This window comes from Lygodium microphyllum, chromosome 17 (genome assembly GCF_053477565.2).
Source record: "Lygodium microphyllum isolate KBCC chromosome 17, Lygodium_microphyllum_v1.1.10, whole genome shotgun sequence".
NCBI lineage: Eukaryota > Viridiplantae > Streptophyta > Polypodiopsida > Schizaeales > Lygodiaceae > Lygodium > Lygodium microphyllum.
In genome coordinates this window covers 101374356-101395324 of record NC_141151.1, presented here as the reverse complement: position 1 = coordinate 101395324, position 20969 = coordinate 101374356, and the positions used below count along the sequence as shown (strand labels likewise).

The window sequence follows — 20969 nt, the reverse complement described above, 5'->3', positions numbered from 1 at the left end:
AATAGTTTTATACACATTGGAGAGATAAAACCGTATTTTATTCAAATTATTTTCAGCAGTAGCCAAAGGCATTACATCATGATAAGGGTTCTATTGTGAAGATTTACCTATGAAGTCTAATATAGCAATAGTATGACAGTAAGCAAGCTCAACAAAAACTTCTAGGATTCTATATTTGGAAGGAAGGTCTAGGTAGCCTTCTTAACAATATTTTTTGCGACATGAACAACTTAGTACATGAATTGTATCAATCAGAATAACCTAGATCACTTGCTCATAGACCAGCAATTTTGTTGATTTTGGCATCCATCTATGTGAAGAGTAGGGATTGATTTAGATTCTTCAAAAATAAATAAGTAGATAACCTTAAGACTTAGCATCCACCGAATTCGATTCATGTTTGTTTGGATGTAAGAAAGATGATCAGCATTAATCATGCAATATATGCCTTCACACATCTAGTGTCTTTCATACTAGTGCCTTTCACCATACAATGAAGAAGGATTATAAATTTGATCCAAAATATGCATGAATCGATCTCTTCCGTCGATGTTCAAAGAGTACATGGATGATACAACCATAGCCAAAAATACTAAGACTCTTTGGCATACTTCATTACTCTTATCTAAATTTATTAAGCATTAGTGGGATAAATAATTTATTCTTAGTTGACTCTCGAGAATGGATAGAAACTACTATTTACCCTTCATTATTATTGCAAGTAATAACAAAAACCAACTAGATATAAACTAATCATTCGATCGATCAATAATTTTACTTGATCAAAATTATTTAAATGTATCTAAAGGCACCTAAATAGAAGTTAGTGTGGATGGGACTTCATTCACACATGCAACTTCTTGTCCCACTCCAACTCTCCACCTCTTTGGGTTCATCATAGTAGCAAGTGAACTTATTCTAACACATTCTTTGCTATATCCCTTCTTGGACCCTTTGCAATACCTCCAAACCCATATGCCTTTTGAGATAAAGCTTAGCAAAGCAAACATGATACTTAGAGTCTAGAAAATCAAGGAAGTATCTAGGCAAAGAGGAAAGAATAATCAAAATCTTATCTCTAGGCTAGGAGGAAATGATCATCTGAGTATTATCTCTCTTGCTATTCCCCTCTCTTCCCACTATCTCTCTTCTCTCTATCTCTCTCTAACTCCCTCTCTTTCACTACCTCTCCCTATAACTCCTCTCTCTCTCTCTCTCTCTCTCTCTCTCTCTCTCTCTCTCTCTCTCTATATATATATATATATATATATATATATATATATATATATATATATATATATATATATATATATATATATATATATATATATATAATGTATGTATCTATGAAACCAACAATAAATAATGACAATGATGATTCTTATAAGGCCTTATACTGAAGGCTTTATTAGCCTTTAGCATTCACAATTGCTTAGTGACCTTTGCTTAGTTCACATGAGAGCTTTCCTATGTCAAATCAATCCTTGTGCAACTTTGTAGCATGGTGCATCCTTGTGAGCTTGCTAATGAGAAAGATGATGGTGATACTGATCAATGATGACACAATGAGGTGGGGAGGCGCAATCCAATGTGTATCATTCAAATATTTTATTAACGTTTGGATGGTGCAGTGTTAAGGTTATTACAGTCCAAAAATAAAATCCCTCTCCAACAACATGTGCCACAGTCTCTTTGGGTCCCCTTCCCTTGAGATTGGCCTCTACCACATGAAGACTACTCTTATGAGTTATGATATTATCCATGATTTTACTATAGCAACCAGTAGCTCGGCCTCTACCTCTACCTATGTCAAAGTAGAGTGCCTTTCCTAAGTTGTTTTTGCTTCATGGCCAATTAGACTCTTTATTTCTAATGTGCCTGAAATGCTTAATAATCCCATTGACCAACTTGCTATCAAAGGGCTATTAAAGATCATGAGATATCTCTTATCATTTTATATGTTTTCTCTTAACTTTTATCAAATTTAGGGTTTCTCTCCCAACATCAACATGAGGAAAGATTCGAGTCTTGAGCAAGGCTTGAATGTTGCTCATGTTTTATTATGATGCTTCCAATAGGATTCTAGTTAAAGTAGGTCAACTTTAATCTCTTTTCTACATATTCTTAGGTGGTGATCTTCCATCATGATCACCTAATTTATCATCTCAAAGTATTGTTTTTAAAGAGGTTGTTAAACTATATGATAAACAAACTTTTTATATATTGATACTTTGAGATTATATAGGGATAGCTATGATGAAAAATCACTACTTGTTGTAGGTTGGCTATGTCAAATAGAAAAGAGCAATGCCTCTTTAAGAAGAGATCTTAAAGGTCACAATTATGAAATATGTGTAGCACTCACATCTTGTTATATACAAGGAACCAAAAGAAGCATCTTCTCAAAACATCCAAGGTATGCATCATTTTCTATGTTTTAAAATTTGCATGGTTTAAATCATTCAAATTTACTCGTTGTTGATGTGTAGACCTTGTTCTATGAGCTCTACAGACTTTGATGTGCAAGATTTGTCATATGAGTGTACAAAGTTCAAATCTTTATAGGAGTCTTGTCCATGCAATCTCCATCCTATAGTTTTAAGGAGTATAATGTGGAGTGTATAGAGTTCTTAAAGTGTAAGGCATAGTTTATATAGCACTTGAAGGTGTAGAAGAACACTCTTTAGTTCTAATACAATTTGGTTCTTAGTTGTAGTGTTAAAATTTTAAATATTTTGTGGTTTTAGTGTTAGTCTATATTTTTCTAAGTGTTAATATGTAAGATGTCTCATTTGTGTAGGCAAAATGAATTAAATAGCGAGACTTGCAAGCAAGAACCACTCAAGCGAATGGCTTTGGAAAGGGTAGTGGATAATATATACTACCTTATGTTATAGAACTTGTACTTTGCAATCCAAGCAAAGATTTTGTACTTTTGAGTCCATATATTTGTACAAATTATAACACAAACAACAACACTATTTTTTCATTCTTTTTTTCTCTTTATATTATCATTCAACAGTTCATTGTATCAAATTGTCATGTGCAATTTCTAATACCATGTGGGACTATTCATATAAATAGCATCCAACAAACATGCAAGAAAGGGCCTTTTTTTTTTTTTTGGGGGGGGGGGGGGGGGGGGGGGGGTTGCTTTGTTTCCAAGAAGCTACTAGTTGCAAAATTGTGGTTGGAGCCACAAGTCCACAACTGGCAACTCCCTGTTTTTTAAATCTACAAGAAGTGTATTTATATTTATATTAAAATATGCATGAAAATTGCAAGTCATGTCATATTTAAGTGACTAGTAAATAATGTAAAATCTTTAGTCTAAGTGCATTTAGAAATCCGCAAAAACTCGCTCTTATACTATATCAAATAAACACAAATTTGGACATAGGTCTTTTGACTACCTTTTTATCACAATTGTAGATACACCCCTCAGTTTTTTTAAGTTCAAAAAATGCATCAAGAGGGCGTCTAAGGGCTTAATCTCTTGTATTGTTTTGGATTGATGTGTTTTGGTTTGACCAATAAGAAGTAAACCATGTTATCATCAAGATTTGATATTTATCTAGGTTGTTATGGTGAAAGGGAAAGTTCAAATTGCTAAAATGTTTCTTTGTGCTATAAAAGCATTCAATAAGACTCCATTGGCTGATGTCCCTGTATATGCCTCATTAATGTTACAATGCAAAACAATTGAATTTATGACCCTTTCATCAGCATATATTAAGAGAAGTAGTTTGATTGTTTCTTCCTAAATGAGCATCCTATGGATTTTATATTAGGATTTTGTGCTTTTGTGATGGAAGATTGTATATCTTTATTTAAAACGAGATTTTTAAGCAGAGAAGATAGTTATATGTTTTTTCATAAAGGCTTTTGATAACTTTAGAAGATGAGGCTTTGCAATGAAAGCACAACTCTATATGGTTAAGATTGTGGAAAATTTGATGTTGATCTTGATGAATAGCAAGATCATATATTTTTTAAATCACTCTATGAGAAGATAGTTTTGAGGTATCTAACATGTATTGATAATGGTCCCAATCACAAAAGGTGTCACTCTACACATTCATCATTTTTAGAAATTGACAATGGTAGCTTTGTTTACTTAAATCAACATGTGATTCTCGTCTTGTTACTTTTTACAAGGATAAGATTTTTTTCCCCCTTTTAGTGTAGGTGGCAAGGTTATTTCTTAGCTTTATGATTAGATCATAGAATGGGAGGGTCAACAAAAACTTTCATTGCCACCTAAAGATAGTTTTCCCTTTATAATGTCGATGTGAATCCTTGAGGCTTGTTTGATGGCTTGAACATGACTTATATTTTCTCATTCCTTCGCACTTGGCAGAAGAAAATATATAGGACACATTTGCAAAGATTATAATTGATTTTGGGACCCATCGAACAAGGAATGATCTTTAGGAGTAAGACAAGTTATTTGTGCAAGTTTGTTGCATTATCAATGTGTTGCACAAATCTAAGTTCATGATTTTAGATACACTCTAGTATAATTGCAATCCGAACTAGCCAACAAGAAGAGCAAGGGGAACAACAATAATCTTAGAGGCTGTGGACAAGGAAGAGCAGTCAAAGCTTGAATGAACATTATGATAAGTCATCCAAAAGAAAGGAGAATGTACCTTGAATGAGAAGTCATATATCAACTAGTGAGAATAAAAGAGTAGACTACCAACACGCTATTATCTAGACTCCAACAACTTATCTGGTTAAGTCCTTTAAAAATCCCGATTGGTGGGCTATAAAAAAGAGACCCAAAAATGCTAAATGGTCATGCCAATGAGCTAACACAAAATCATGTGTCTTATAGTTACAAATGAAGTACACCAAGAAATGTTTTGTCATGATATTTTGTGAATGGATAGAATAAGGACTTCTAGTAATATATTTTTTTAATAGAAAAGAAAGTATATAAATGCTAGTACCATTCTAGTTTCTAATACACTATATAGTTAGTTAACTTGTGTTGCCAATTTGTGATAGCTAGCTCTTCAAATTCACACACAAATGATAATCTCCTAAGCTTGGCTTTGAGTCACATAATTCTTGTAGTAGGATATATCTAGACTCTAATGCTTTTACCTCTAGGGGAACTTACCAATTTTGGTAAAGTGCCAAAATGTGAGCAAAGGGGCCTTATCTGATTTTGCATTAAACTTAGGAGTATAAAGGGCCTCAAAAATAAGGATGTGACAACCATGGTTCAAAGTGCATCTCAAGGGGCATGGAAAATTTCCTAGAGGGTGGGGATGGCTTGGACAGCCCAAACACATGATAACCAAGTAATATCATCGATAATATTTGGCAATTTTATCATTAAGCCTTCTAATATTGATGTTTGCATATTTTGTGATGTCTAGTCCTTCAATTCATGGCACAAAGTCCAAAAAGGAGATATACTAGATGGTTCATGTAAGTATATAGATCAAAGCTCATGCACCTCAAGGAACATAACAACCTTAATAGAAATTGGGGATGACTTGGACACCCTATGTGACATGATAGCTTGGCTCTATTGTGACCGATATTTTTCTTTGGGATTTTAATTCAATGTTGACATTTTGCAATGCCATCTTCTTCAATTCACAACACAACATTTAAAATCTAGGTGGTGGATGGTACACATAATTAATTAATGACCCTTGCATTCAGGAATGTTTAGGTGGAAAGTTTCATTTTAGGCTCTTGTAATTCTTTTAGAATTTATCATTATGTTGGTACAATGATAAGAAGTCACAACTATTGGTTGAGAAATATCTCCTTTCACTTTCTATCCTATTTACCAAGGATTCATGTGAGAATTTGTAAGTATATCACAAACATCCAAATCATGAACATTATTAGCTTAACAATTGGAACGTAGATTAATCAAGAGTGCAATTGTAGATAATCCAATGAGAAATGGTAGATAAGAATTTTTTTAAATGCCTACCTCGACACAATTGGTTTCAGGGAAAATTCACATCATTGGTAGTTTTTGGACCCTCATATAAGGGTAGATTAGGATTGATGATGAAGTTTAATCCATTTTTAGCCCTTTCAAATTATTTTGAATCCCCTTTGTTCCAATGGAGTCAAGAGGATTTTCTTGATGGAAAAACAAACAATGTATTCAATTTTCCCAACAAAGGGATGTTATGTTGAAGACTGCATACACGTGAACCTAGGAAGTAAACATGTGGCACAATGTTCACACTTACTTTCAATATCTCCACAAAGTCAAGTGAGAGCTAAGCATGGCATCACCCTCAATGCTAGTTTATAGCAAGTTTACAATCCTAGTTGGGCACCCTCAAGCTCTCAATGAAGGCATTTTGCAATATCCCTATCATCCTAATCAACCTAGAATTACATTTTTCAATAGAACTATGCTTGAAGCATAAAATTTTATAGTGAACATATATACGAGTGAAATGGTCCAATCTTGTTTCCGTTTTTTTGGGTAGGCACTTTGAGGAGGATGAGACTTGATAACTCAAACAAAGTATCCTTTTATTATTCTATTTTTGCAGAAGTAACTCTATAGTGCGTTGATGAGCATTAGAAATGCCTCTAGACCATTAATGTGGCCACACAACACTATACTCCCTACAATTCTAAACACCTTTGGGCACATAAGCTTCCTTAGGCATAAAATATTTATGATGGATTTGCGTAGTTCATCATTCCCCACCCTCGAACATGTTGGATACTTCCCCACTCTCACGGTGGGAGGGAGCATGCAATTTTTTTCTTAAAAACCTTTTTGGGACTAGTAAATAAGTAATGTGAGAATGCATTTAAGGGACGAATTGTCATGATGGTTAGAGAAGCTGAAAGGGAAGGGTTGGTCTATAAGGTTGTTTATGTAGCCAAGAATAAGTTTGCCTAAACTTTTGGTTTGGGATTAGAGAGGAAATCTAAAATCTTGAGATTTTCAACACTTGTATGTGAAAAGCTCTTTGAGTTAGTATTTGAGTTATAAAAACCGGCTATTTCCCTCCCAAAACAGACTAAAGGTTAAAGCTTGCTGCTTTTTTCCACTGGATGGAAAAAGAAGTTTTCCGTGACTCGTGAGCACTGATATTATTATTATTATTATTATTAGTAGGGAGCTTGTCAAATCCAAACCTTGACTCTACCACCAGGTACTGATATTTTTCGTGAGCACGGATAATTATTATTAATAGTAGGGAGCTTGTCAAATCCAAACCTTGACTTGATGGCTCCGGGCCGGCGTCGGTGGGCCCCTTCACAACTTCGAAGTTCCCTCCTCTTAAATCGCATTTAAGACAGGCGTTCAAAAAGTCTTCGCCGGCGGCCGAATCACAGCCTGAGTCCTGACTCCTGAGTCCTGACTCCTCTCTCATCATCATCATCATCGTCGTCCTCGTCCTCGTCATTATTAGAAAAAGAAGAAGAAGCCATTGATCCAGTCAAAGCTGACCCGTCTCTACGCGTTGACCCTTGCTCTTGTTGACCGAGGGCTCCTGCAGCAGACCGCAATATAATAGTATTATATTTCTCTTACAATTTACTATATGTCGTTAATTAATTAATAATCTACTATTACTATTATTGTAGATGCCACATTGCTCCCGCTTATTTCTCATCATCAACGACGACACTTTTAAAACTTTAAGCCCCGTGAATTCAGCTAACCCCCCCCCACACCAAATAACATGTCGCTTTGGCAACAAGAAAGGGGGTCACTTGGATACCTACTAGACCTTTTACATGTCAAATAACTCGAGTTTGTATGGTGTGACTTGCATTTTCCCCTTCTTCCTAACCAAATTCATCATCACCTTTACTTTGAAATGAAATGCAAGCACAGACTCTACTTGCTGCCACAGCACTCTCAGGTCACAAAACTTTCCTAGTCAAGCCTATGACAATTTCTGCTTTTAGCATTCACGAACAGACCGCGGTTTAATGTAAAATAAATTGTAATATTTTTGAATAAAGCTTTCAAGTTTTATAGCAGAAGGTTTAAAGTTTTTAGCTTTAGAAAAATTTTAGTAGGGTAAATATTTATAATGTGACTCAAAAATCCCACTAAAATTTTAAGTTAAAGGTTTTTTAATCTCTTACTAGAAATGTTTTTTCCATGAACATTGGCCCAGACTCTGAAAAAACGCATGAGTTATGCAAATTGATGTAGTGACTTTCTTTCATGATTTGCAAGTGACAAATGTGCATCCATTGACATGCCTAGGAATGCACTTTGACATTAAAAGGAACCTAGTCTGTCATATACAGAGATTTCTTAATAAGCACCCTTTTCTTCAAATGATGTTATTAAGTTGGACGATCCATGGAAGATGATGCCAAATAGCCGTAGTTCAACTGGTAGGGGGGTGTGTGTGTGTGTGTGTGTGTGTACCAACTAACCGCAAGGTCGATACCCAGAAGTTGACTCGGAATAAGGCATCGCATTTTTTTAAAAAAAGTTGGACGATCCATGTAAGATGATGTCTATAAATGCTTTAAATTATCAATATATGTTGGTATTTTCCGAAATGATTTAACTTCGCTTCATTTAGATAAACCTTCCAATGTGTCAAAATGTGTGCGACTTTAACTATCTTCTCCTAAAACAAAGCAAATCCAATATGTGTATTCTTTAGAAAGATTTATACATCCTGATGTGTTCATTTCCAAATTATTTACCACATTGCTCACTTGAATTCCCCCCCTAAGCATTACCTTGAAAGCAACCTTAAAGACCTTGGCTACTTTCTCTATAAATTATGACACTTTTGAAACTCATTGGCCCACTCAAGTTGTTCTCTTGCTCATAAGTTAATCAAAATAGACATAGATATGGCAATATTCATATAAAAAGTTAGTGTCGAATCCTATCTTAGGCAATAGCAACCACACTTTGGGACCCAATTATGGAATCTAAGAAAAGGGAATGAAGTGATTTCTCCAAAATCAATGCATTAAGACTTCTTATCTATATCATAAAGTCAATACTTATTCCCTTGAAGTAATGCTACGTTGGAAAGTAACCTCTTGTGAATCTTTGCATGATTATTACCACCTCAGACCAAAATATATCTCATATTGGGCACATGCATTCATCCCTATGGTTAGATACAAAAATAAATTAATAATGCTCTAGCATGTCTTCTTTTATAAGGTATTACAAAATTGATTCTTCCTACCAAAAATTAGGGAAGCTCTTCTACCTACAATGCGTATTGCATGAGTGACTCGGTAATAAACAAGTCACCTAGCAATAAGTAGTTTGAAATGGGCCCTATATATACATTTGAATGCTTATGGATGACTTTTTTGATTTGGCAATGCAAATCTATTGGACAAGTTCACATGGTTAGAGATATGTTTGAGAGTGATTATAACAGTGGCTCTAACTTCTTGCGAAAAGTTTATTAGGCCTAGCAAAGCTATTGTTTAGCAAGGGTTTTCAATGCATTAAAGAAGAAAAGAGCAACTTATAAGGCTATTGCTAAAAGACTCTCTCGTTTTTTAGGCTTATCCAACATGGTGCTATAAATATCTTCTTTTTTTTTTACCACTAATATATGTTTTGGCTACATTATCATGCTACCCCAAAAAAAAACTTCTTGTAAAAAGTTGGTTGAGTTCAAAATAATCACAAAGAAGGTTCTAGAAACATGTTATTAGTTTACCTTTGAATATTGGAATTAAAATTCAACTTGGAATTTATTGTCCATATGATGACACAACATATAATGGATGGATCATGTGCAATATTTATGTTGGTAAACCAAATAATGAGCAAGATTCTCAATGTGAGGCAATATAATTTTATGCAACATTGAAGAGGAAGGAAAAGAAGTTCTCGGAACTTTGGGCATGCATGATCAATAGCTAGTAGTTTGGGCTCATAAGATAATTCATTGTTTACTTATTTTTTATTCTATTATTTAATTATATTAGAAAGTCAACATGTCACACAGCTCTCTCTCTCATTGATGCTTGGGGTTTGTTGAAGATGGCCCTCCTTATTGATCCATTAACATGCTAAGGTTGTTAGCACAACCTTTTCCATGAGGGCTTATGAGTGCTCCAACGGGTGATGAAAACCTTGGTAACTTGCTAACCTGACTACTTGAATGCGCAAGAGAGTAGGGTGGGTATTAATTGCATGGTCCAATGGGTGTTGTAAGGGCTTGGTCACGCTCAATGTTAGTGGGGGGAAGGGAACTTTGCTTCCCCCACTCCCCCCAATATGCACCTAGTTGCACCCAACAACTATGAAATAAGTGGGAGGATTTTGCTATGCTTGCAAAAACCCCACAAACCCTTGGCAAGGAAAGGGTTATAATGAAGCACTTGTGGGCTTAACAAATACCATTAGTTTACCAAAAAGTTTCAAGGCTTAACAACCAATCAAGCACCTCAACCACACTCTTCTATAACTAGACTGCATGGGCGTGTGCAGGTGAGGACTCAAATGGACTTAGGCGTGGCCCAAAAGAGCGGCTCTGGATATATATCAGCAAGGGCCCCACGGTTTTTGACGGGTTTACTTGGTGATTGGGTGATCGTGGGGCCCACAAATTAAAAGACCCCTAAAAGGGGCGTAGGTCTCTGAACCCTGCACCCCCGACTCCACACAGAGCCGCTCTATACCACACGCCCGCGAATAGCTTTGATGAAGGTCAACTATCTCCTTTCAATTAAATTTTAAAAAAACAAAAAGGTTGAGTAACCGGCAACCAATCGGGAGTTACCGATACGTCATTGTAAAAGCGGGACCCATACTGATATCTATCTTCAGCCTTGTACTTTCTTGAAGATTCATTCCCAAAGGGAGGGCTAATTAATTGTTCTCTCTCTATTCCCAAAATCAATGGCTACTTTTTCTCTCTTTCGGGCCCCTGCGGTAAATTTTCCGTTGAAGATTCACCCCACTCACCATACAATGCTACCATTGTGAGCCAGTCCCTACACGCTAGCTCGGTCTCTTAAATCCGAGTAGACATCGATTGTCAAGAATCCAGACTACTAGATATTTTAAAGACCTTAATCCGGCCTAAATTCTAATCCTAGCAAACACACTGTCACATATTTCTATATCACAGAGAGGCTCTTGTTAGGTCCGTCACCTTGCTACCTACAAGCTGACACAGAGCCCAAGAAATGTCAGGCCTCTCGTCTCCTTTCAACTCTCATGATCATAATCATCGTCAAGCAACCCCTCCTCCTGACGCTACTACTGCTGCTTCTACTAAATTCGATGCAGAAACTGGTTACAACCATTACAGCCTGCCCGACTCTTCCCCATCATCCTCATCGTCTCCTTCCCCTCCTTTCAAGGAGCACAGCCCGCCTTCTTCATGGAAACGCAAGATCTTTGGGGACTACGACTGGGGCTTCCTCTGCATGCCTCGCTCCCCCTTCCATGGCGTCAGAAAATCGCCCCCTTTCTACTCTAAAGACGATCAAATCCCCCTCATCCTGGCCCTTGTCATGGGCCTTCAGCATGCCTTAGCAATGGTACTCAAGTGATTCTCTGTTGATTCCTTAATGCCACAGTTGGATTTGATTTGCATTTTCTCAATCGTATTTGGAATATGGAACAATGTTCAAGACTTGGCAATCACAAGAAGTTTTTGACATTTTCTCATGTGGGAAAACGGGGCTCTTTTCCCTCGTTTTGCCCTGTAGCGTTCAGTATCATGAGTTTCTGCTCGAAGGAACCCGAGCATACCTTAGCTGGTATGTAAAGCCTCCCAAGCAGCAGCACGGTTCACACGTAGCTAGGTAGCCGGTGCCTCCGGAGCAGAAGCTTATGATGTTGTCATAGTTCACAATGTGGGAATTATAATGAGAGCTCGTCTAAAACTTCTTGTGGATAAAAGTCCTAACTAATGTGGGCTCTGAGTTGGGTGATGGTTGGTGGTTGGGTATGGTAGATGTATTCATCTAGGTCATGCTGATTCAAACCAACCATTGTTGGTAGTGAACATGTTCCATGGCAATAGAAAAACTAAAATAATTTGGGTTCTGAGTTGGGTGATGATCGGTTGAGGATAACATTCGCCTTATAATTACATACTTTCCCCCAACTTGATTTGATTCTTGATATTGCAAGACCGAACTAACTGAGTCGGGTAATGATTCGTTGGGGGATAAAAGTTGCATCCTCCTGTGTGATGCTGATAATTTAATCAAATCGCTTACCCACTACATTTTGAATCGGTTGTTGGTGTTGAACATGTTCAATTGTAATGCAAAACCAAAGTTGAGTTGGATGATGATTGGTTGAGCATAAAAGTTGCCCTGATTCTCCTCAATACACCTGAGTGATACTGATGACTTGCTACAATTTGAAGTGAATTGATTTTTGATTGTTAATTGGTTTCTGGCTTGGGTGATTATTGTGGCTGAAGATTGAAAATGCTAGGTGATGCTCATTAGGTTGTATAATATTGGAGTGATCCAGGCATTTCTGATTTGTTTCATATGCTGTTCTGTTTCTTAGTGCAAGCTGATGGTGTATTGGTCTGTAAATATCAATGCTAATGACCAGCATCATATGTTGGTACCTTTTTCTCCTGAAACTGTACGTAATATTAAGATTTGATTAGGTATGATGAAATGGGAATGGACCCTACAAGGGATGGCAGAGAGAGGACCCACAGTACCTGCCTATCAGACTTATGCATTGTTTTTGGTTTTGAAAAGAAGCAATGGAACTCATGGTTTAGTCAAGGCCTTAGCTAACTGGATGTGGTATGACAGGTGGGTGGCATCATCACTGCACCTGTTATTATTGCAGGCTCTGCTACCTTCTCGTCACCCAAGATAGAACCTTGTAACCTCTCTCTCACACTCTGTATTTTTTTTCCTTCGCCCACAGTGGTTAATGTGTTCGTTTCACATACACTCTCGATATTCAGTTTAATTACAGTGTCTTTTTTGTTCAAGTGCAGACCTTGTATCTGCAGCCTTAATTGTCACTTCAGTGGCATCTTTCATTCAGGTCTATCAGATCAAGATACCTTATACTAACTATGTTATAGGTACGTGTGGAATCACACACCAAGTTGTTCCCATACATACAAAAGCATGAACAGGGATCTCTTTATGCTCCTGCTGGTGGGCTGCCCTTAGGACTAATTACTTTGTTCTTTGCAGGGTCCGGGCTTCTGTCTGTCATGGGTATTTCGTTTGCATACATTCCTGTTGGTGAGTTCTCCGTTTAAATTTACAATGCTTTTTTCTCGATCATTCTTTCTCATTGTTCATGTCCTCAGCATCTTAATGCCCATTAATTTTGATTCCCTGAGAAGTCTGAAGGGTAGTGATGCCATTGTTTCTTTTTGTCGCAATTCCTCCATCCCCTACTGCTCTTGTTCACCTAGTATAGGGGTTGGTTAGGAACTATTACTACCTGCTACGAGTTCAAGTCCAATAGAATTCAAACATTACAAGTTATGGAGGCTATTTTCTGGGTGCAAATGCCATTATACCAATTTCTTAAAACAGTGTCCAAATAGTTCCAGCTGTACGACAGTGCCCAGCTGTTTCTTACAATAGTACCCAAATGTGAGCCTACAGATTAAGAGAGTTGATTTGCACTTGTGTATGGTAAAGGTTGTGATTCTGGGTAATATCTTTTGGCAGCTCAACATGTGCTTATAAGCCTGCAAGAATGCTCATGTAATGGTACCCCTTGCCAAGTGAATGGTTCTTGCAATCAATGTCCTCCACAAGCATTGAAGGGCCATTGCCACACTGGGGAGGAGGCTTATGGTGCTATTTTGGGAACTGTGAGTTAAAATTAACTGAATGTTCTACTTAATTAATATGCACAGTTTATTGTTGGTTGTTGTGGTATAAACGTCAGGTTAGATGCAATAAACTCCCTTTCCATTTTGTGCCCTTTCAGATTTTGGTGGTGTGCTGGTTTCAGACAGCCCTCTCATTCCTATCACCAAAAGTTATACGCAGAATTTTTCCACCTGTGGTGACAGGCACGTGCCTTATTCTAGTGGGTGTTTCTCTGGTGGCAACAGGGTTTGCGCTTTGGGGAGGAGGTCAGTATTGTGCTAGCCAGGTAATGCTGCAAATGGTTGCGTTCTCTCGCATAAGTGTGCAAATATGCAGAGATCCATAGATTTTCCATACATGAATCAAACGGCAAACGCAAATGTGTATGAAAGTATGATTCGAGTATAATTTGAATCCCAGACCTGAATATATGTGAGTCACCCTAATACATTACATATTTTAACAAATTATGAGAATAAAAAGATAAATCAGAGAGAGAGAGAGAGAGAGAGAGAGAGAGAGAGAGAGAGAGAGAGAGATAGAGAGAGAGAGAGAACTTCAGCTTTCAGCTGTGAACAGTAACAGTAGAGGCTGAATGCACTGCATTCTTGTTGAGGCAGCAGTGTTTCCAAGCAGGCAGCTATGTTTCCCACTGTTCGTGGACTTCACGCAGGTTGAAATCAGTCATTTTCACTCAGCAAAAGCCATTTGCAGGCTGCACACACTCACAGACCAGAAAACAGAGAAAAGTGACCAGAAATCATCATTTTTAACAAACATCCCCAAATATTTTATGCCCCCAAAAGAGTCAAGTCTGAAATATTGATTTCAGACATCTGTTTTTCAAATGTTTTCAAACATCTTAATTTTTTTTTCATACAAGTCTGAAAACGACTATGCATAGATGAGTCATGTTTATGCATCTGTATATGGGACTTATGATGTCATTGTAAAGGCCTAAACAGTCTTCTAATCATAGCATTCACGATCAATTGTGTTGGCAGGTGTTGACAACAAGAGTTCCTTGCAGTGGTAATGGGGATGTGGTATTACCATTTGGACATCGCTATTACTTGGGCCTAGGCTTGATAGTTTTTATCTCTTTCATAATGATAGAGCTCTTGGGATCACCTTTCATGAGGAACACGCAGGTAGCTCTTACAATGTAGTAGCTACTTTGGTCTCAAAACTTTTAATGCAAGTGAAATAGCTCAATGAGGTTTTTACCTCTGTATTTACAGACAAAGAAAATTTCGTGTTTGACCTCTAGCTGAACATTGTTGTTCTAATTCTCACAATCTTAGCTCACAGCATTTATGGTTGTGCAGGTCATTGTTGCCTTGGCAATTTCTATGATAGTAGCTGCAGTTACTCATGTAACTGACTGTCAGGAGAACTGTGCTACACCAGTATGCCCAGCACCGATGTGCTACGATGTTCTTCCTTTGGTAGGTTCCACATGTTGTTCAAGAAAGTGCTTGCAAAAAAATAGCGGACACGCTCTGGATTTAGCAGGAGCAATCAGACTCTGGTTTAGTTGCATGCCTACAAATGGCAGGTGCAACAGCTAGCGAAGCTCTGAAGGAACAGATGGATTGACCATAGTGTCTTTAAGAGTGCAGCAACTGTATCTGCATGCAAAGTGCATATTAACAATGTCGACTCAACTTAACATGATCTTGTTTTCAATAATGCAGGGAGTGCAATATAACAATGTGACAAATCAGATAACTGGAACACCTATCTCTCAGTTTCCTAATAGTACTGTTTGCACACAGCCTCCATGTGCTGCTGCTGTCTGTTCGGGGTTTGTGTGCCATTCTTTCAGGTAAGAACATGCTTACGGGTACTAAGAGCATTTATGTGATCAAGTAGCAGGTTCTTATTTTCCAGTTATGCACTCTCTATACCTTAGAAGCTTAGCCAACATCATTTTATTGTGGAACACTCAGGAGTTGGATCTTTGCAGGTATATAACAGGGCAGCAGATCAAATCTGCTGACTGGGTAACCTTCCTATGGACACATAAGTTTCCCCTTAAGTTTTATGCACCTGCTGTACTGCCCTTGTTGGTTGCATCCATAGTGGCTGCTACTGAATGTATCGGTGATGTTACTGCAACAACTGAAGCAAGTGGCTTAAAACCATATGGTATATAGACCACCAGCCTCACATGATCTGTATCTTTTGCAAGCTCGCTATGTCTACTCAATTCTGTGGCAGTTGTCTTTTATCTCACGTACTCCCCCAAATCAGGCAAATGGACTAAGGTGGATCACTGTGACAGGTCCGGAATATGAAAGGTCCATACAAGGCGCACTGTTAGCTGATGGAATCAATGCATTTTGGGCAGCTTTAGGGACATCCATTCCATTGACAACATATGCACAGAACAATGGCGTGATCTCTCTGTCACGCTGTGCGTCTAGGCGTGCAGGATATGCATGCTGTCTCTGGCTTTTCTTGCTCGGCATCTTTGCCAAGTTTGCGGCCGTGTTCATCTCTATTCCCAATTGCATTCTTGGTGCTCTGACAGCATGCCTGGTGGCAAGTGTGGTGGTATCAGGGATCCATGTGCTCAACTCAAGAGAGGGCCTGACGCGCAGAAATCGTTTCATTGCGACGCTTGCTCTGGCCATGGGCCTTGGTGTGAACCTGGTACCAGCTTGGATCAATATCTCAGGACAAGCTAGCTTTCCTAAAGAGGGTAATTTTTGGCCTGTGAATCCCAACTGGAGTGAGGGGTACAGAGGTCTCTCTCTCTCTCTCTCTCTCTCTCACACACACACACACACACACACACACACACACACACACACAATCTCTCATAATTCTTCCATTGATGGAGCCATCGGCTCCTGGGGCATATAGCCATTTCATGTGCAGCAACAACCGCAGATATCTAAAGTACTTTTGCATGTTTCTTAGCAACCTAGAAAGTAAAGCCCAGTCTCAAAGAGTTGATATTATTGCTACAGGTTTTAGAGATGCAGTGGTGCTCTTCATCTCTAATGGCTTCTCGGTTGGAGGCTTCACAGCATTTTTCCTCAACCTCATCCTCCCTTTTGAGAAAGCAGCTGATGATGGTGCTTCGCGCGCGCACAAACGGATGAACATCGTACAAAGTGATTCACAACATTGATGGATGAACATCGTACAAAGTGATTCACAACACTGACCTTCTAAAAAACCCCACCTGTGTACAAAACTTTTCCCTTTTGGGACTCATGTATCCTATATATTATTTAGAGCTTTTACCTTGGGGATCCTAGAACCAACCAAAAGGTTTCTAAGCCTATGTGACATTAAGAAAGGGTTGCTATTCAAGAAAGAAAAGGGTTTCTTTTGAAGGGTGATATAGTAATGGAAGGTAAGTCTTTGAAAAGTTCTCTCTCTCTCTCTCTCTCTCTCTACCTACACACACACACACACACACACACACACACACACATATTCTCTCTTTGTATATATATTATTGCGAAGCTTGTGAGGCTACCCCTTACTTGCTTCGTATTTTGCCAAGCAAAAGCTTTTTCTCAAAATAACTACTTTTCAAATATGTTTATTTTCCCAACCTCTCTCCTTTATCCTCTTTGCATACTCTTTCCTCCTTTCTCTCTAAACACCTTCCTTCTTTACTATACCCCAAATTTTCAACTTACTTTTTACAACGTATAAACAACGAAATACTCTCTCTCATTCTTTCTCAACGATGTAATGCATCTTTGTTGCAAGCCAAAGGCAAAAACATTGAAGAATCACAATGCAAGTGTGGGTGTTAAAGTATATAAAGCAAGGATGTGTAGTTTATATATCCCCCCTTCCACTCTTTATGTCTTTCTTAAACACATTTCATACTAACTTTATCTAACAAATTTATAGCTTGCTTCTTGTAATATACACACTATACTATGCTACTTGCATGCAAGCAATGGTGTCAAGGTACCTCTATAGTATGGATGCATCACTCTCTCATGCCACATGGTCAAAAATAACAAATACACTTGTTATTTTGAACTTTAAATTTCTATATAAGTGAGTATTTATATTATGTAACTATACCCATGTAGTTAGAACATTGGTGTAACATCTTTTGGTATGATTGTGAGCAATTTTTCTTCTCTTTCTCAATTGCATTGTGTGTTTATGTATGTGTATTTGTGTGTGAAGGGATCAATCCAAAGCACTCATTTTATAGGTAGACCAAAAGGAGTTGTGGAAGCTTCTCGCTCGACTGTTAAGACTAAATGATCACTTATTTTTTCAAGCATTTCAAGCCAAGTGCAATGGCTACCACTCACATAGTCGTATATGCTCTCATACCTATGAGTGTAGTGAGCTTATCTCCATGCTCGATCGAGTTGCCTTCTCTCTTAAGAACTTAGGTAGCTCCACAATCCAAGGTGCAAGCTCAATCCTCAAGCTTCAAGCTCCATGCTCCATTCCTGCACGCAAGGTAAGAGAAGAGAAAAGAAGAAGAAGAGAGGAGAAGATGGAGAGCTTCTCTACCACGGTTCATTATCCTCACACACTCCCTCACTTCTTCATACTTCCTTTCTCTCAAGCACAAGCTTAAGCAAGCAAGAATAAAAAAAACAAGAGAAGAAAATAGAGCTAGTTTCGTTACACACAAGAGTGAGCTTCTTCATTTACTTTTTGTCTTTTATACAAAACTCTAATCCCCTTTGGGTACCCATTCTTTTTTACATGCTTGGCCATTTTAGTCTAGGTTCTTTTTTATTATTCCCTTCCTATTTGCATCGTGTCTTCACCCATGTTTGTCTACAATTTACAAATTGCAAAAGGAGCTTGACACTCTTTTATAAGGATTTAAAGTGCGCTTTTATATTTGAAATGTGTCTTTCCTCTTTTGTGCTTGTCCTAAACTTTTAAGATTGGCCTTGCGCTTTTGGCATTTTTTTTTCCTATTTCTACGTTTGGGTCATCTGTTTTTACTTTGCCTTGCGTCTTTTTAATTTTCTTTTTGCTTTCTTTGCATTGAGGTTAACATTATCCCCTCTCCTAGCCAAGTGTCAGTCCCATGACACTTGTAGGCATTTGTTGATGAAGATTCATGTGGTTGAAGGGTTGCCATTTGAATCGGTGATAGGGGCTTTATGGAGATTGGACGGGAAGAAGAAGTATCACAAAATTGGATGAGAAATTGCAAAGGTTGAGGATAGATTTGAGTGGGCAGCAGGGGTCTTTGATGTCGGTGGTGGTTGATCGCAATTGAGTATACTTAACAAAGAAAAAGAAAGTGCACTAATTGGGGGTGTGTCTATCTCACCGTGTAATAGTGCATGATGTTTGTGCCAATGAGATTGGGAGTTGGGTTGTTCGGATCGCAAGAGAGGAGCCTATGGTGCCATCCCACACTTGAGGACTTAATTTGTGTACGAGAAGAGGTGTTGTGGATGTGACTTAGAGGCACATGTCTATCGTATAGGCGAGCGCAAAACTCCCTAGGTGTGTCTTCCCCTTAATGTGCCCTAAGGGTAAAATGGAGAGGCAGGGAGAGCTAAGGGATTAGGCATGGAACCGGCCAACCGAGGCCACCGGATGCACCTAACTTGACAACCCCTGGGTGCGGTGTTTGTGGCACTTCGATGTTACCATGAGAAGCTCTTTGTTTCTTTCTTTTTGCTTCATGTGGGTCTTTTCTTTGTTTTCTTTTTTTTTTGTGTGAGATACATTGGGAGGAAGCATGCTAGACTTTATCTTAATGCTCTTAAGTAGCTACATTTCAAGGGGGCCTAAGAGATTTGCTAAGGAATGCATAGCTTTTCATGTAGTCCTTTTGGTTAATCCTTACATTGAGAGGGGTAGTAGAGAGGAAAGTATGATTACATTTTGAGAACCTACTATCACTCATATCTTCTAAAAGGCTCATACAAAAAGCTGGTAAGAGAGTAGCCCTTAAACATTAGGCATTGCACAGTTGTCTATCCTTGCATTGATATCAAAATAGAGGGGTGGCAGATGCTCTTCTTGGGCTATTGGTTTTTGTTTTAGTAGAAATCACAAGAGCCGAAGGAGATAATTACAAGTGGTAAGGAAAGCAGGGCTGGGGCATGCCATGAACTCGTCCAAAAAGTGGGTATTGGAAGATCAAAGATATTGTGCTCCAAAGGTCAGTCTTTAGGAGTAGCAGCATTGACATTGTAGAGCAAAGGGAAGTCATTCCTACTATGTTTCCCCTGGTCGAAATCCACTTCGTGGTGCATCGGGTAAGCCATGTAGGTGGGATCATCCCTTTCATATAGTAGCGTGTTGTAAGAAGCCATCTCTGACTCAAAATTGGTGTCCCAGATTCTTTGGCACCATTTAGGTTGGGCTGCATAGCCTTTGACCTTTCTTGGCTCTTCCGTGCCTAGCCTCTTTGCGATTTGGATGGCTCCTTCAACCACTTGAGAGGGTAACACTAGATTCAAGGGAAGAAGTGTAGAAGAATTCAAATTCAAATGGCATGCACACCCGTTCTCCCACTGCTTCCAATGGTTTAATTCTAGTGCCCCATTGATAGATAGTTGTTCCTCGGTTTTTGCAACATCTGGACATCGGGCATGTCTTGTGGTCTAGCATTAAACTTTTTCCTCGTGAAGTCAACCGACTCTTTGTGTTTCCTTTTGCCTCGACAATTCTTTCTGTGGTGGCAGAATCTTCTTCTTCTTGGGCTTCTTCTGTTGTTGGAGGTGGGAGAGGGCTATGTTCACTAGGCTGTGCCTCTATGTTGGCAGGTTGCTCAAAATCAAGCCCTTTGTCCCTTGGTGGTTCTGTCTAGGCTCCTGTGGTTGGTTGCTCTTGGTGCTCTTATTCTCCAACCAATTCTGAGCTGCTCTAACTCCTCTATTGAGAGCCCTGCTTGCAGTAAAAGTTACCTTCATTGCGCCAAGCTTGGGCTAGTGCTCGTCTTTGGAGTGTGCTCTTGGAGCCCATATTTTATGGCTCTCCTTGAGACCTCCAGCTTCCTCTTTAGCCCTTCCATAGGGTCATCATCCCCAGCCTGAGTTACATGAAGTACTATATTGAGAAAGGCGTGTTGTTGGACCTCTAGCCTTGCCTTCACTGCTTTGGCCCTTGCTTTCACCACAATTTTCCAACTTCCTACTAGGGCAAGGCATTCGGCTAGGTCCCTGACTCTTCCAAGGTTCCTCTCTTCCTAGGCCTTAGCCTTCTCCTTC

General features: G+C 38.6%; 1 protein-coding gene across 2 annotated transcripts; it reads left to right on the top strand.

Annotated features, from left to right (window-relative positions):
• The first annotated feature begins 11021 nt into the window (after nucleotides 1-11021).
• Nucleotides 11022-17318, top strand: LOC148022197 (uric acid-xanthine permease-like). Of its 2 annotated transcripts, none has more exons than XM_087697839.1 (12): nucleotides 11022-11505; nucleotides 12754-12826; nucleotides 12945-13034; nucleotides 13150-13200; nucleotides 13639-13784; nucleotides 13904-14071; nucleotides 14790-14936; nucleotides 15114-15233; nucleotides 15483-15613; nucleotides 15755-15936; nucleotides 16073-16492; nucleotides 16764-17318. In XM_087697839.1, exons 1-12 carry the CDS (start codon nucleotides 11149-11151, stop codon nucleotides 16925-16927), a joined length of 2049 nt encoding a protein of 682 aa, XP_087553965.1. In that variant the 5' UTR covers nucleotides 11022-11148; the 3' UTR covers nucleotides 16928-17318. The 2 variants fall into 2 exon arrangements, with proteins under 2 accessions (XP_087553965.1, XP_087553964.1); XM_087697838.1 differs by having other exon boundaries at nucleotides 11025-11505; nucleotides 16073-16537; nucleotides 16764-17314.
• Nucleotides 17319-20969: the final 3651 nt, after the last annotated feature.